Below are 15,004 nucleotides of genomic sequence, written 5' to 3'. Positions count from 1 at the left end.
CTACAAGACCACCTCGAGAACATAGTCCTCCAGTCCTCGAGTCAAATTCACACTCAAAAGACGAAAGATTCAATAATAATAATATAAGTTCAAAAGATTATATCTACCACATAAGATGTAAAAACGACGCCACACACATAAAGTTACATGTAAATTTAATCCTTTCATTAAGTTCTTTGTTTGGTGGCTCAGAAATAAAGACATTGAAAGCTCCATAATTGTTTTTCCATAAAGAGATACTCAATCATACATAATATTTATTTCTTTATTTCCTATATATCATTTTGAAATTTTATACCTACCCCCATTTTACCCTTTTCTTTCTTTTTCTTTTTTTTTTTTTTCTCATCATCATCTATCCTACCACCAATGATTTGTTTAGGGAGATAAGTTTTTATAATTAGATGGAATCTTCCTTACTCAAAAAGTAATCAACTGGTAGATGCTTAATATTTTAAGTATAAAAATATTTAGGTGCTGGTTCGTTGAAAAATTAATGGCCCATCATTTTTTAAAAAAATTCTCGATTTTTGCATTTCTCGCTCTTGTGTATAAAAAATTTAACAGTTGTAAGCACAAGATAGGTGCTCACTAACCCGCCCTTACTCAAAAAGTTAATCAACTAAACTGATTAAGACATATGTTATTATTGACCAAAATGTTAAGGTTGGAATATCTATTCTTACATGTTGTTGAACTTAAATAAAAAATAAAAATAAAAGTAATAATATTTAAAGTATATATATATTTTCCTAAAGTATTAGCCTACGAGTATGAGGCACAATTAATATATAATTGGGATTTCATCATAGCTCATATTGTAAAGTTTCAATCTACTTTGTTAATCATGACTACCACAACCCTAAAAAAGAAATCACATTAAAATAAAAGCCCTATTTGAAACAAAGCAAATCAGGCCTTAAATGTAGTGATTAATATCATTGCAGCCATTATGGCCACCATTATGAACTTCAAGCTTGATGCAATCTATATATACACATACATCACAATGAAGAAGGTAGAAATTCAAACTCAAACTCAAATTCAAATTCATAATCAACAACTCCTTAGGCTATGTTGAAGAGAGAAGCCATGGCCATTTCCATGTGCTCGAGCTCCGCCGCGTTAGTCGGTTGGTGTCGCCCCCGACGACGATCGCGACGTCGTCGGGGTAGCACGATAAGGCTCGGGAATCGGCGGCGAGGGTTCTGTCTCGGGTCGCGGGTCGTGGTTGGGCCCTTTCGGATGCTGAAGAGGTTGATCATGGAGCTGGCTCCAAATGAGAAGTTGATGGAAGCTTATTACTCACTTTTGCCATTTCTACGCCCAACTTTGTTCCCTCTCTGTTGAAATGAAAATAGGCCTATAAATGAAGCATTTTCATGTGGGTGGTGATCTTATTTTCTTTTTTTTTACGTTTCGCCAACATTTCAGATTTCAGATAGTTGGTAGATTGGGGAAGGGAGCCTAAATACCGTGCGCCCATAGTGTTGCGGACCGTTCTTGTGCTTCTTTTTATGTATACTTTGTACAATTTCTTGTTCTCTGTGTACTGATGAGTAAATAAATTGATAAACCATAATAATTTCCAATATGGATTTACTGTGAGTTTAAATAAGTTTATTTACTTAGTGGTAATTTTTCCCCTTATATTTAACCTATACTTTAAAAATGTTTTTGGAGATATTAGCAAAATTTCAAATGCTACTACAAAAGTTTGATTGTGCCCTCAATGTTTTGTATGAAAAAAATTGGTTGTTAGCAATTTTTATTAGAATACCCAATGAAATGAAGTGACATACAAATTGCCATTATTCATTATTCAATCTGTTTTAAAAAAAATCTTCTTATCGTTATTTTGTCAAAATACTTAATAGAGTGAAGGGTATAATTAAAACTCTTAAAATTTTAGTCAATTTGAACATAGTTCAACTGGTCGAAAACAAGTTGGAAGTTTGAATTTTTACCTCCAAAGGTTGAACTCAAAAAAAAAAAGATAATAAAAGAAAAAACTTAAAGTGTTAGGGGCAAAATGAAAACTAACTATATAAATCATGCCCCTAATCAAGCAGTTGGTGTCAATTTTGCTCCAACATTATAAAAGTTGTAATTTTTTTATCTCATGGGACATTTTAAAAGAAATTGTTTGTGGAAGTAAAAAATTGAAGATAGAATGGAAACTTTTAAAATCTTAAAAACAAATTGAAACCAATTACTCTTCAATGTATTTTTATTAATTTATCCAGTATTGCATTGCAAGGAATTTGAAAGTGATTATATTAATTTGTCAATAATTAAACGTACCAAATTCAACTCTAATAGAATCTTAAATTTGCAAAAACGAAACAAAAACTACTAGTTTTATAGTGTTCATATTAAACTCAACTATAACGAAATAAAAGAAAAAGCAACAAAAAAAAGGTGCAAAAAGGAGCTTTATAACAGACATGAAAGTTTTACATTTTCACCCTTCAAAATCAAGGGTCAAATTTGTATTTTAATATCGGTACTTTAGTCTTAATTTCAATTTAATTTCTAAAGTTCGATTAAATCTTTGAAACGTCTTTGCTCTTACATGACACGATTTTTTTAATTAGACGGAGCATCTCAAAGTATAATACCATGGAGAAACTATTAATATCAAATAATAATATAAATGATGAGGAAGATTTAATAATAAAGAATTAAATTGAAACTTTTAAAACTATAAGAAACAAATTAATACTCAACGGATCGAGACTAAATTCTCGACTTATCCAAGTAAAAATATGCTAAACCCATTAACAAATGAACTAAAGCATTTTACATTAGGAAATTTGCTACAAATGTATCCTAAAGAGTTCGTTTTAGAGTACAGCTGAAAACTAAACCCCTCTAAACTACAGAAGCAAGTCAGTTTTATACAACAAAAATACACTGCTTAAATACAATCTAAATCTGCAACAAAAAAACCTTCCACATACCTCAGCAGCAGCAGCTAACACGGCGAGATAACAAACAACAGAGATGAAGATACAAACACGAGACCTCGTGCACGAGTCATTGAAACAAGGTAAGCCTATCTATTTCCTCCCAAAATATGAAAACATAGTTGACTGGTTGTCACTACCAGGCTTCATGCCTCCCTTCTTCCTTATCTTCGAACCACTACCTATCTTGACATAGTCGTTGATGCCGATGTTCGAATCGGATGAGATGTCTTCACGGTCCCGTTTCATTTGGCATGTTGCCGCACTCTCAGAAGAACGCTTTGCAAGACTATCCTTTGATTCTTCGGCTCCTATAGAGCAGGATGAAGCTCCATGATTTACATCTCTTTCATGTTCTTCCAGAGGTTGTGATGGCTCGGGCTTCACAGATGTGTTGCAGGGAGATGTCTCCTCTTGGGAGTCTGAAGTTTCCTTCTTAGTTTCCTTTGCAGAGAAAAATTTGGAGATGAGGTTGTTTCCTTCAGTCTTTAACTGTATCTGTACGAGAAAACATAAAAATGTTATTGTTAGGCAATATAGATCAATCATTAATGTGATGAGGACAATGACTATCACTTGATTAAAAGGCATACTGATTAGAGCTATATTTGCAATTATTTCTTAAAAAACACTATATCTGTAATTACTCTAAATAGCATAGCCCATTCTGTAGGACAAATTTATTTTTAAGGAGCAAGTGATTTAACGTTTCCAATGTGAAAGCCTACACTGACAAGTTTCGATGTGAATATAAATCCTAGTCATTTTCATTTTCGACCTGAAAGTGAATTTTAATTGTCACTAGAAGAAGAGGAGGAAAGAGAGGGTGAGAGAGTGGGGGTAAGGAAATAGGGTACGTGTAAGGGGCACACACCCTTAGATGGGAGGAAAGGGATCTTTTTGTCAAAAACCGTTCGGAGAGGTGCGAAAGCTCTCTAATCTCCCTTCCCTTGGCCCCTGTGTAATGCCTTCTGAATATTATTCTATCAGAAACGTGCAAGAATAAACTAACCAATACTTAAACCAGTCAATATGCAAATAAAAATATAAATTTCAGTCACTTTCATATTGTTACAAAGCAAATTGAGGTCAACAGAATGTGGTTTGAACATTTTATAGAACTTTTTGCTTTTCACAATGGAGGTCCAAAGACAAAGAATGTCCTTTCAAATGAACTCCATTTCATGTATCAACAAATTCAAACATCACCCAAACATTCCCTACCAACAAATTCATTCATCACTTGGGCGCACAAACATTATCAAGAAGAAATCACATGATTGCACAAATATTATTCTGTAAAAGCCCAAAGAGGCATTAAAATGAACTATGTTTCTTTGTATTGTATCGGCTACTTGAATCACTGCAGCCATATGTATTGTCTGTAATCAACGTATACTTTTATTATATAGTTAAAATATATGTTCATCAATCATAAAAACCAGGGGGAGAAAACAAAAAACCCTTGAAATTTGGAAGAATAAACCAACAAACTAGCTGAAGCGATCCAGTGGAGGTGAGAAACATGAAGCAACAAAAATACACTCTCAGATTAATTGTTGATCAAGGAACTAACAATAACCACAATCTACTAGAATAATCTAACTCACAATTTATATTGCACAACGCCGTGTGATTTTTAAACTTCAACCAAGATGGCAAAATTATCAATCAAGTCGAAAAGAATGGATGAGATGAGATACCTCCTTAATGCAGTCTGGTCCGTCAAATGATGACTTGCCCATGGAAGGAGTTACAGGGTACCACACCTAGCATTTATGTTTTGAACATTAGTGAATTATTAACAAAAGTTTCAATTATTCCAAAAAAAAAAACAAAACAAAACAAAAGTTTCAATTTTCCTTTCAAAAAAGTTCTTACCAAATCAGGAGCCTCATACGGTTTAAGGACAGTATCAAACTTGGAAGATGAATCATTCAACCACATATCCATCCGTTCTTTATCACCAAAAATTACAGGCATCCTATCTAAACAGATCACCCATCAGCCACTAAAGAAAGAAATTGTCTCTCATCTAAAATTGATTATTCTCTTCACTTAGTGCCAATTGGGATGTGTTTTTATAAGGTTCACTGGCTTTTGATTGGATGGTCGTATTCACTTATTTTAATATTCATTTTTAGCAAGAAAGTATGAAATAACCAAAAGCCATGGTGACTAATTACAAGAAAACCTTCCAATTAGAGGTAAGGGCATTTAGAGAGTAGCTTTTTTTTTTTAATAACTGGGAGTCGGAGCTTTACTCCCCTATACTCAGAGATACCTGCGCCCACCCCAAATTTAGAAAGTAGCTATTGAAAGGGGAATAAAAACATTAACACCATGCAAGAGCTAAAACAATTATCCTTAAAAATAATTTTTAAAAAATCTCCAAAGAGAGATGTGGCATTTTCTGTTGTTCCTTTCCAACCATAAGCTCCACAAAAAAGCCCGGACAAATTGATCCCAAAAAATTCCTCCCTCCTTAAAAAGGATGACCAGTCAACAAGGAGCTAAGAAAGATGGAGGGGCTGTTGTATAAGACCGTATGCCAGCTGAAAGTCTCAAGCATTAAATTCCCAAAACAAGGAGGAAAAACTGCAAGTTATGAAGAGATGACCCGTGTTTCTACCTCTTTCTAGCACATATGGCAGCAATTCGAGGAGAGGGCTATGTGTGCAGTTTCCTTTGTATCCTATCACGAGTGTTAACAGCTCCATGGCAAAGCTCCCAGCAGAAAATTTTAATTTTCCTTGGATACTATCATTTCCATATGTTATTGTACAAAGGCTGCTTCTGTTGGCTTTCCAAGGACACAAAGAGAAGACAGATTTGGTGGAGAAGCTTTTGGATGGGTCAAGAGGTCAAATCCATTTATCCGTTGGTGGGAGAGACAGCACCTTATTGAGCTTGTTGGATAGATGAAGTCATTCCTCAATTTTCGAGTCCTCAATTTACTGAGAGGACCCTGGCTAGTATTTTGTAGGTGCAATGTATGAGGCTAATAGGGTGGAAATCATGGACTGTTTAGCATCTTTTTTTTTGGATGAGGCAGATGTATGTCTCGTTGAGGGTTGCATTGATGACTCCATTTTTAAAAAAATCCTGGAACATCGCCATGATGTTGCCTTTGATGATGTTCCAAGATTTTTGGAAAAACTCGGATGTGAATCCATTGGGCCCTAGAGCTTTGTAGGAGCCAAGATCAAAAACTACCTTGTAAACTTTGTCCGATGTGAAGAGTTGTTCAAGTTGCTAATTGCTATCGAGGGTGATTGGATCCCATCTCAAATTTGTTGGGCAAAAGCACTAACCTTCTTTTCCAGTGTAGATAGATTTGTAAAAATCTATAAACTCTGCTTCAATGTCCCTGATCTGTGTTAAGCTGATGTCATTCCTCGAATGGATTTCTGTAATGGTACTCCTTTTATTGTTTGCTAGGCAGCAATGGAAAATTTTGGTATTTTCAGCCATTTTTGTTTACATTTTTGCCTCCTAAAGATTTCTTCTGGTGCAGCCAATGAGAAGACTTTTTTCCAAATCCTGTTCCACTTTGAAACCTTGGTTGGGGAAAAAGGTGCAAGGCTTTCCATCGCATCTAAGGCTTGTAGCTTCTTTGGTAGGCTATCTCTTTGTAAAAAAGAGACATCCAAAATTCTCTGTGTTCCATCCTCTCAAAGCAACCTTAAAAGACTTTAGTTTCATCGTGAATCCATACCCTAGCCATCCCATCATAGGATTTTTGTTCCACCACGATTCAAGGAGAGGGATGAAAGATGGTTGAGTTAGCCACATGTTTTCGAACCTAAATGGCGTAGGGCCCCATTTATTCTAGCCGAAGTCTAGGAGGATTGGGTAAGTGGTCTGATGTGGTTCTATCCATTCTTCGAGTTGTTGGGTGGCCAAATTTGTTGATGCAACCCTCAACGAGGAGGAATTTGTCAATGGGGGAGGAGTATTTGTTGTTGGACCATGTATACTTGCCATTTCCCAGAGGTATGTCTGTGAGAGCCAAGTCAATGATGAAAGAATAGAACAAACACATACTTTTAGTTTGGGGCTTTCCTCGTGACTTCTCCCAAGATCATATAGTAACATTGAAGTCCTTGGCCAGTAACTAGCATTCAGCAGGGCAAAGATGAGAGAGATCCCTCTGCTCTTGCCAAAAACAAGGCTCTATGATTGAAGGATCATATATGCCTGTGATCCATAAGAGGAAACCATCGGCCAGACAAAAGCTAAAGGTTAGAGAGAGATAAAACCTTCTATAATCCTACAGCATTGAAGTCCAGATCATTCCCAAGGATAAGAATGCCTCCAGCTGATCCCGTTACATCTAAAGCCACCTAGTTCATCCCGTGGGAGCTTCATAGGGATTTGACCATGCTGCGACTGACATTATTAGAGAGCTTGGTTTCTTGGACGACGACCAAATTTGGATTGATGCAGGAGATGGACCATTTTATGAGGGATGTCTTCTTCCATGAGTCCAGGCCTAAGAAGCACAGAGACGGACACACGACACGGATAAGACACAACACGGACACGACGACACGTCAATTTTCAAAAACGTAGGACACGACATGTTGCGGACACGTTAATTTTTTAAATGATTTAATTAATATTTAAATAGAAATTCTATATATATATATAAAAGAAAACCTAACTCTAGCCCCAAATTTTCTCTCATAATAAAGAAGACTATTTTCATCTTTGCTTCCCTCTTCCCACTTAATAATTGTAAGGCCTCCAATTATAAATGTTTATGTTAGGAGGGGTAAAGGGGAGAATTCCACAAGTTAGTTGTGGAGTGTCAGTTAGAGGAGAGAGATGGAGGGACATGGAATAAAGTAGGAGGAATTTAGGGAAGATGTTTTTTATGCTTTTTGTGGAGTAGAACGGTTATATTCTGTGGAGAGGTTACCAGCCCTGTCGAATTGGCTGGAGAGATATTGTACTACTGTGTTCTTGTTGTGTATTTGAATTTCAAGAAGTTGTAAGGGGATTTCCTTACAATAATCTAGCCCTAGTTTTTATCTCTTTCATCATAACCCATTACCCTCCTACTTCATCTTTTTCTCGCCTCCTTTCCTTCGCCTCCTTTCCTCTCATCCTTCTCCTTTCTCAACATCACCGCTTCTTCTTCCTTTTTCTTCATCTTCTTCTTTGTTCACCTATCTTCTATAAGTGTCGGGAGTACGTGATTTTTGGTTGATTTTATTTGGTTTCTAGAGAAGAAAAAAGACTCCTAGCTTGGTCTTCAGTTGATGAAGAAGAAATAAGAAAACTAGGTAAGAGGGACAAAATAGAATCGGGAAGTGGGAGGAGAAAGATCAAAAAGAAAAAAAAAAGACACTCGAGTGTCCCGGACGTGTCCCCAGCGTGTCCCAGATGTGTCCCAAACGTAATCCCCAACGTGTCGGATTTTTTAAAATTAAAAAAATTAAAAATTAATTTCAGACACTTGTAGAACGCATGTCAGAGCGTGTCAGTGTCGGACACGTGTCGAACACCGACACTTCTTCATTTTGAGCATGTCCCTACTACCTAGGTCCAGCCCCTAACATTCCATGTGATGATCTTCATTGGTTATGGAAGGACCCCCTTTGAGAAGTTTCCTTTTCTTGTAGTTAATGGAAGAAGAAAGGTTTTTAATTCTCTCTCCTTTTGCTGCTTTTCTTTTTGTTTGTTGGAAGTTTGCTTCTTTCTGTGGTATAGCCTATATTAATGGACATCCATCAATATCATTCTTTTTCAATATTAATGGACATTCATTTCTTACCTAGAAAATTATATGCTCCAAGGAAGCGTGGGTTAGCCTATATGTGTGATCTTTTGAGAAAGTATAGAGCATTGAATGTCATTTATTTCTTCTGTCAAATGCACCTTCCCTTCATAATAAATGACAAGCTTGTTATTGTTTAAAGAAATACAACGGCTACCATTTGAAGGGAGGGCTTAGAAGTCTTAGAAATATGCGTACTTATATATGTACTTCTAATGATTGATTCCCTATGGATGCTTAACTCTATCACCTTAGTCCTAGCACACATCTGTTTTCTATAAAGGCTAGTAGAAACTCCTTGTAATCTTCAAACCTCCCCTCTGGTTGGTTTCACCCTTGGACAATTTTATGTTTATACAATAATCTTTTCTTATTAAAAATAGAAATTGATGAAACCACATTAGAGATTAACAATTTTAAGTTCCATCACTTGCCGTTCTTAATTCAAATCTAGTTGTAAACGTAATCTAAATCAGCATGGGAAAAGGTAGGACTGACCGTGCAACCACTCTAAAGCTGGAGATGATGAAGTCGTCAAAATAGTAAAAGTGTAAAGTAATTCACCTGAAAAAACAATAACAAATAAGTAGTACTTCCTGGAAGAATTACATTAATAACTTGTCATCACTGATATCAGATACCAAATCCAGAGAATTAAATTACCAGAGATTAAAGAAAAACTTCAATTACCCAGTCCTGAAGTTTAAAAAATGGCTATAGCTATACCAACTGGAACTAGTACAAGAAATTAAAAACATTCAAATAATCAAAACAAAGTGTAGGCAAAAATTTTCTATTGCTGGAACATAAAAGAAACTTACCTTCAGGATTTTCCCAATGATCATATAAAGCAGCAAAAACAAGTGGCCGCCCATCCTTAAAATGAACGTAATACGGCTGCTTTTTTGATCCATCCTTTTTCCACTCATAGAACCTACAATAAATAGAACTGAGGTAAGGAGGTTCGTACAAGAGTAACAACAGACGATATACACAAACATGCATTCTTATATAAAAGTTCAATGTTGTTCACTCTCCAGTAACTAAATAAAAGTAAATGGAATTGACTAGCTAAGTGAGGAAGAAGTAAGAACATTCAAATAAAAGATGTAGAAATTCCTTGTGAACATTTGAAAACACCAGTAACCAAAGCTGTGGCAGAGTAATGGGTGGATGAGAAGAAAAATGAATTAAGAAAACTAAGCATACCCTTCCACTGCCACAAGGCATCTGCTTTTAGGAACTAGACGGCGAAAAGAGGCCTTCTCACGTATGGACTCTGAACGAGCATTGAACTGCACTTTGCAGATACTAGATAATAAGTATATTGGACAGTGTTCATGGTCTACTCATCATTTTCTTTTTCTATAAGAAATTGAGCTTTCATTAAGACAAATGAAAGAAATTTCCCTGAATCGTAGGCACAAGGCAAAAGCATGAGTTCATAAGATGCACAATATCTCAGAAGTCAGAACAATGAATTGATAAACTTAGAACATTTTCAACAAAAAGCAATACGACTCATTGATTAATATTTACTAAAGCAAAACCCAGGAGTTTTTAGAACCAAGAAACAACCACAAAATAGCTCCTAAAACAAACTACATCAAATCTACAAAGCAATGTACAATAGATATGTTGTTTTTTTTTAATTTGGATTGTAATGTTATGAACAATATTATCCATCTCAATGACTCTGCACAACAATCAGACAAAGCCAACCAAAAAAGAGAGTACCATCTTGTAGTAATTAGGTTTCTCGGATTTGTCAGTAAAACTAGGAATGAGCCCCCATTTCATGCACTGGAGGACGACTCCTCCGCCACCCGATTCATCATCTCGACGAACAACCGGCAAATCCGAGCCCGGCGAGGCATTATACAGCGGGCGAAAACTAAACATTCAAACAAAAAATCGCAGCCGTTATGATCGGAACATTTCTGGCAGACATAGGACAGAAAGAGAACATTCAGAATAGAGTGGAGCAGAAGGAAATAGGGAAAGAAGTGGATGATTTTACCGGTGGATGTTGAGGGTACGGAGGGGACCAGCGGCGCGGTGGCAGGCCCTGGGGACGTCGGCGGCTGTGAGAGTACAACGGGCTCTACCGCACATCCCTCAGTTTTATGCTATTGTAGTGGTGACGAGAGGAAAAGTTGAGAAGCTTGAGTGATGGATGGCTATGGCGGCTTGCTTCTGGACCGTCGTGTGTCGACAATGGCGGGAAGAATATTTGACACCAAGGGATCGAATTTCCGACTATCCACGGTTCGAATTTCAATAAATTGACATTTTTATTGAATAAAAATGTTGACAAAATATTTACAAAATATCACTATTCAATTTTAATTTATTTAAAAATGATTGGATGTTTATCTGTTAGTTTCAATAAACATTGTGCCTTTAGGATCATTGACTAAGAAATTATTTAATTTCCTATCTCTCCTATCTGTCTATCAATTGAAACAAATTACCATGAGATAGATTGGTAATAGAATTTACTAAATTTGAATACATTTAATTCCACTTAAAAAAATTAGGCAAGGTTCAAAACAACTCAAATTCGAGTTCAGAGGCTAAGTTCAAAATCACCTAAGTTCAGACATTTTGAAATTAAATTGAGTTCATGACCCAAATAGCCTAAATTAAATCTATCTCTATAAATAGAGAACTTCACTCATTTCAAAGGGTTTGTTGGAGAATTCAAAGAGTAGATTTTAACTCAAGGCGAGATTTGAAAGGTTAAAAAACCAAGCATCCAACCTTGAAATGGAGTGGATAAATACTATAGATTTTATTTAATAACATTTTACATCATAATGGTCTTTGTAATAAAAGTTATATTAACAAATTTTGGTTGGAGTAATTTTATTTTAATTATTTATTAGTATTAAATAAATTGTTGTATTTTTTTTTAGAAAAGAAATAAATTGTTGTAATAAAAATAAGTTCAGCGGTAATTGACATATACCTTTAATCATGAGGTTGTGAGTTCAATCCCCACCCCTACATGTTGTACTCGAAAAAAAAAAAAAGAGTTCAATCGCTACTAATATATGCTTCCTACGATATACAATTTTAGTAAAAAAAAATTTATTTCGATTTCAAAAGGTTTATAATAAACAAACAAAGAAATAACATATGAATTTCTATTGATTTTCATTTCGATTTTTTTTATAAGTTATCTATTTTTATCCCAAATGCATTTCCGATTTAAATATCGATGTCGATGAAAATATCGAGGTTTTAGTTTTATACAAATTTGGATGAAAATATAATAATAAAAAAATCAATATGGACAAATATTTTTTAAAAAATTATAAAAATAAAAAATTCATACAAATATTGAAACTAACAGATAAACATCCAATCATTTTTAAATAAATTAAAATTGATGAAGACTTTGATGAAGACACCTCTTCGAAACGGTTTCCTCACATCAATATATATCTGGACTCGGAGTGTTTCACCCCAACATAGCCCATCATCGTCACAATCCACGTTCTCAAACTTCCCGACTAAATTCCCAATGGCCTTAGCTATATTTCTTGAAAAACCTACAAGGGGTAATTCATGAAAATGGATCTAGAAAGATACATATCTGATCTCCATTTCAGCAATACTAGAGTTCGCGCGCAACTCTTCAAAAGAGAGGACTCCATTGTAAAAAAACTACGGGTCGTCGTCCACCACCCGTCACAAAATCCCTAGTGCTCATGAATTGGCATACGAAAACATTCTTCCCCATACCCTTGATCTTCACATTATCCAGATTCCAAATTCGTGGCATCATTACTTTGAAAATTTCGGCTTTATCGATTCTGCTGTCAGGATCTTGCAAGCTAGAGCAAATTTGAGGTTGTGATCATATTGAGTGATCACATTATCCTCAATTTCAAAGGACTTCCCTTTTTCTTCTTCCGTCAATCTCAATTTTTCAACTTGTCGACTTAGCAAATCGTCCACCATGCCTGAAGAGACCCGAATTAAGACTAGCTGAACCCCTTACTAGAGAGACCTCCTGCCCTTGAAGCACCACCGCCGACACCTTGTCTTCAACAATTTCTCAGAGAGAAAGAGAGAACCAATGTTTCCGATGATAGACTTTATTAATTAAGTATTATGTTTTCTCAAAAAAGGAAAATATATATATATATATATATATATATATTTTTTTTTTTGAAACTTAAAAGTATTTAATATGTTCCTAAATTTTTAACTTTGTGCCTAATAGATTATTTGTCTAACTATTAGGTCCCTTAACTTTCAATTCTTAATTTAATAGTTTTTTGAACTTTCAATTGTGTGTATAATAAGTTTATAAATTGAAAAAAGATGTATAATAAGTCAATGACCTATTAGATATTCAAAATTTTATTGGATAGAAAATTGAAAGATTATAACATACCAAATTACTTTTTAAAATTTCATACGGAAAAATGGGTTGACTGACCCTTCTTCTCAGGCCCACTTTTATATATATCTCTTTTAAAAACACATGTTTTCTAATCTTTTACTAAGATCACTTTTTACCCTTCCTCCAATCATTCATCATTTCTCTCTCTTCTATGATTATTATTATTTTGTCTCTCCATCTCCCTCCCGATTTTTTCAACTAGAAAAATTAATTTCCCTCACTCTTCTTCACACTCCCTCTCTCTCTCAAGTCTAGTGCTGCTTTCACTCTCTCTTCCTCTCTCTAAAATCCAGCGCCTCTGTTCCATCTTCCTCACACCTCATCTCTCTCTAAAATTCAACTCATCTTCCCCTCCCTCTTCTTCATAGCCCCTCCCTCCCTAAAAAATACAAGTAAAACAATTTTAAAAAGATTTTTTTTCTTTCTCTCTACATGAGAGTGCGGATCCTTTTGGCTCTATCCTTACCTAGACTGCAGTCTGTGATTTTAGCTGCAGACCATGGAAGACATCATAGCAGGTTGTGGAAATCTCAACTTGAGAAGCGAGGAAAATGAGACTGTTACAATCGACGAAGGCAAGCCAATCATGACCTCGGAGAATGTGCAACTTTGTACTGTGGGCAAAATCCACACCAATAAAAGAATTAGTGTGGAAGCCTTTAAGTCGGTGATGAAATCAGTGTGGAATGTTCATGATTCCACAAGGATAGAGACTATCAGCATGAATATTTTTGTGTTTCTGTTCAAGTCTCTACGTGAGAAAATTCGTGTTCTAAATTCAGGACCTTGGACTTTTAACAAATCCTTTCTCGTTCTCTCATCTCCAACAGCAACAGATCAACCTCTTGAAATGAATTTTAATATCTGCGCTTTTTGGGTTCAAGTTCATAACATTCCTTTTGAATGTATGTTAAAAGAGATGGCGGTGCTTTTAGGAGGCAAATTGGGGGAAGTGGAGGAAGTTGAATGTGAAGGCCCTGGTGGCTGGGCAGGACCCTTCTTACGAACGCGGGTGAAGATAGACATTTCAAAACCCCTGCGAAGAGGCATGAAGATTAGAAGTAGTGAAGGAAAATACCTATGGTGTCCTATCCGATATGAAAAGCTCCTAGATTTTTGTTATGATTGTGGAATGATTGGCCATTCGAGTAGGGAATGTGATAACCGAAGCACAGTTCATCAGAATCAATATGACGATTGGCTTCATGCGACTTTACTGAAGAAGAGCACAAGATATCAAGAAGATGGTTTTGGAATAAGGGGCGGTCGGTTTAAAAGAGGACAACGAAGCAATGGTGGTCGTCGGGAGGGCGAGGGGATTGGCGGAGGAGTACTGATAGTCATGAAGATCAGGAAATTTGGCTGGCAAGTCACCGGAGTACGACGGAGGAAGTTCTAGTAAGGGGGTCTGAAGGGGCGACAGTTTCGAACGTGGCAACTCCCACGTCAAGGGCGGATTAGCGCAATCAATTCCAAATGGAAATTCTATGGTTGAGGGTATTTTGGAAACGGAAGATTCTGTGCAGGAAAATAAGGTTAATAATGAGGTGCCGATGGATTTTGAATTTAATGGAAATCCTACAGAAAATCACCAGAATAAAGGACCTAAAATTTCCTCCCATGACATTGGGCTACCTGATATAGTTAGGCTCAAAGAGAGTGAAATTAAAGGATCCAAACAGGGCTGGAAACGACTAAACAGAGCTGAAAAGGGTAAGAGCGTGATCGTGGATTTATTAAACCCAGCGTCAGGGAAAAGGAAAGAAGCCCAAGTGGAATCTTTGAATGATTTGGATAGTGGAAAACAGAAACTTCAAAAGCTTGAGAAGGGAG

The 15,004-nt window shown here is 35.9% G+C and overlaps 3 protein-coding genes across 4 annotated transcripts; 2 read left to right on the top strand and 1 right to left on the bottom strand.

The window, feature by feature from the left end:
- The first annotated feature begins 861 nt into the window (after positions 1 to 861).
- On the top strand, positions 862 to 1,608 carry LOC148208913 (uncharacterized). Its single transcript, XM_088117954.1, has one exon. It carries the CDS (start codon positions 1,075 to 1,077, stop codon positions 1,348 to 1,350), a length of 276 nt encoding a protein of 91 aa, XP_087974080.1. The 5' UTR covers positions 862 to 1,074; the 3' UTR covers positions 1,351 to 1,608.
- A 1,172-nt stretch (positions 1,609 to 2,780) lies between these two features.
- LOC111024488 (embryonic stem cell-specific 5-hydroxymethylcytosine-binding protein) lies at positions 2,781 to 11,026 on the bottom strand. 2 transcript variants are annotated; one of them, XM_022302184.2, is made up of 8 exons: positions 10,775 to 11,026; positions 10,492 to 10,648; positions 9,964 to 10,049; positions 9,576 to 9,688; positions 9,253 to 9,318; positions 4,851 to 4,957; positions 4,673 to 4,738; positions 2,781 to 3,467 (listed from the first exon to the last, which is right to left on the bottom strand). In XM_022302184.2, exons 1-8 carry the CDS (start codon positions 10,867 to 10,869, stop codon positions 3,063 to 3,065), a joined length of 1,095 nt encoding a protein of 364 aa, XP_022157876.2. In that variant the 5' UTR covers positions 10,870 to 11,026; the 3' UTR covers positions 2,781 to 3,062. The 2 variants fall into 2 exon arrangements, with proteins under 2 accessions (XP_022157876.2, XP_087974140.1); XM_088118014.1 differs by having other exon boundaries at positions 10,492 to 10,694; positions 10,775 to 11,021.
- A 2,644-nt stretch (positions 11,027 to 13,670) lies between these two features.
- Positions 13,671 to 14,570, top strand: LOC148208912 (uncharacterized). Its single transcript, XM_088117074.1, has one exon. It carries the CDS (start codon positions 13,671 to 13,673, stop codon positions 14,568 to 14,570), a length of 900 nt encoding a protein of 299 aa, XP_087973200.1.
- The last annotated feature ends 434 nt before the right edge of the window (positions 14,571 to 15,004 follow it).

The sequence above is a fragment of the Momordica charantia genome, assembly GCF_013281855.1.
Source record: "Momordica charantia cultivar OHB3-1 chromosome 9 unlocalized genomic scaffold, Mcharantia_2.0 BLBB01000009.1, whole genome shotgun sequence".
Classification (NCBI taxonomy): domain Eukaryota; kingdom Viridiplantae; phylum Streptophyta; class Magnoliopsida; order Cucurbitales; family Cucurbitaceae; genus Momordica; species Momordica charantia.
Note: the sequence above shows the minus strand (reverse complement) of the source record. Positions and strands in the feature narration are given on the sequence as shown.

Bases quoted from the DNA above. Each gene is read 5' to 3' on its own strand.
- LOC111024488 (XM_022302184.2), bottom strand. From the start codon at position 10,869: ATGTGCGGTAGAGCCCGTTGTACTCTCACAGCCGCCGACGTCCCCAGG. The intron at 9,689-9,963 runs GTATGCTTAGTT...TATTTATTGTAG, and splicing joins TGCCTTGTGGCAGTGGAAGG to GTTCTATGAGTGGAAAAAGG. The intron at 9,319-9,575 runs GTAAGTTTCTTT...TTGTTTTTTCAG, and splicing joins TCATTGGGAAAATCCTGAAG to GTGAATTACTTTACACTTTT.
- LOC148208912 (XM_088117074.1), top strand. From the start codon at position 13,671: ATGGAAGACATCATAGCAGGTTGTGGAAATCTCAACTTGAGAAGCGAG.
- LOC148208913 (XM_088117954.1), top strand. From the start codon at position 1,075: ATGTTGAAGAGAGAAGCCATGGCCATTTCCATGTGCTCGAGCTCCGCC.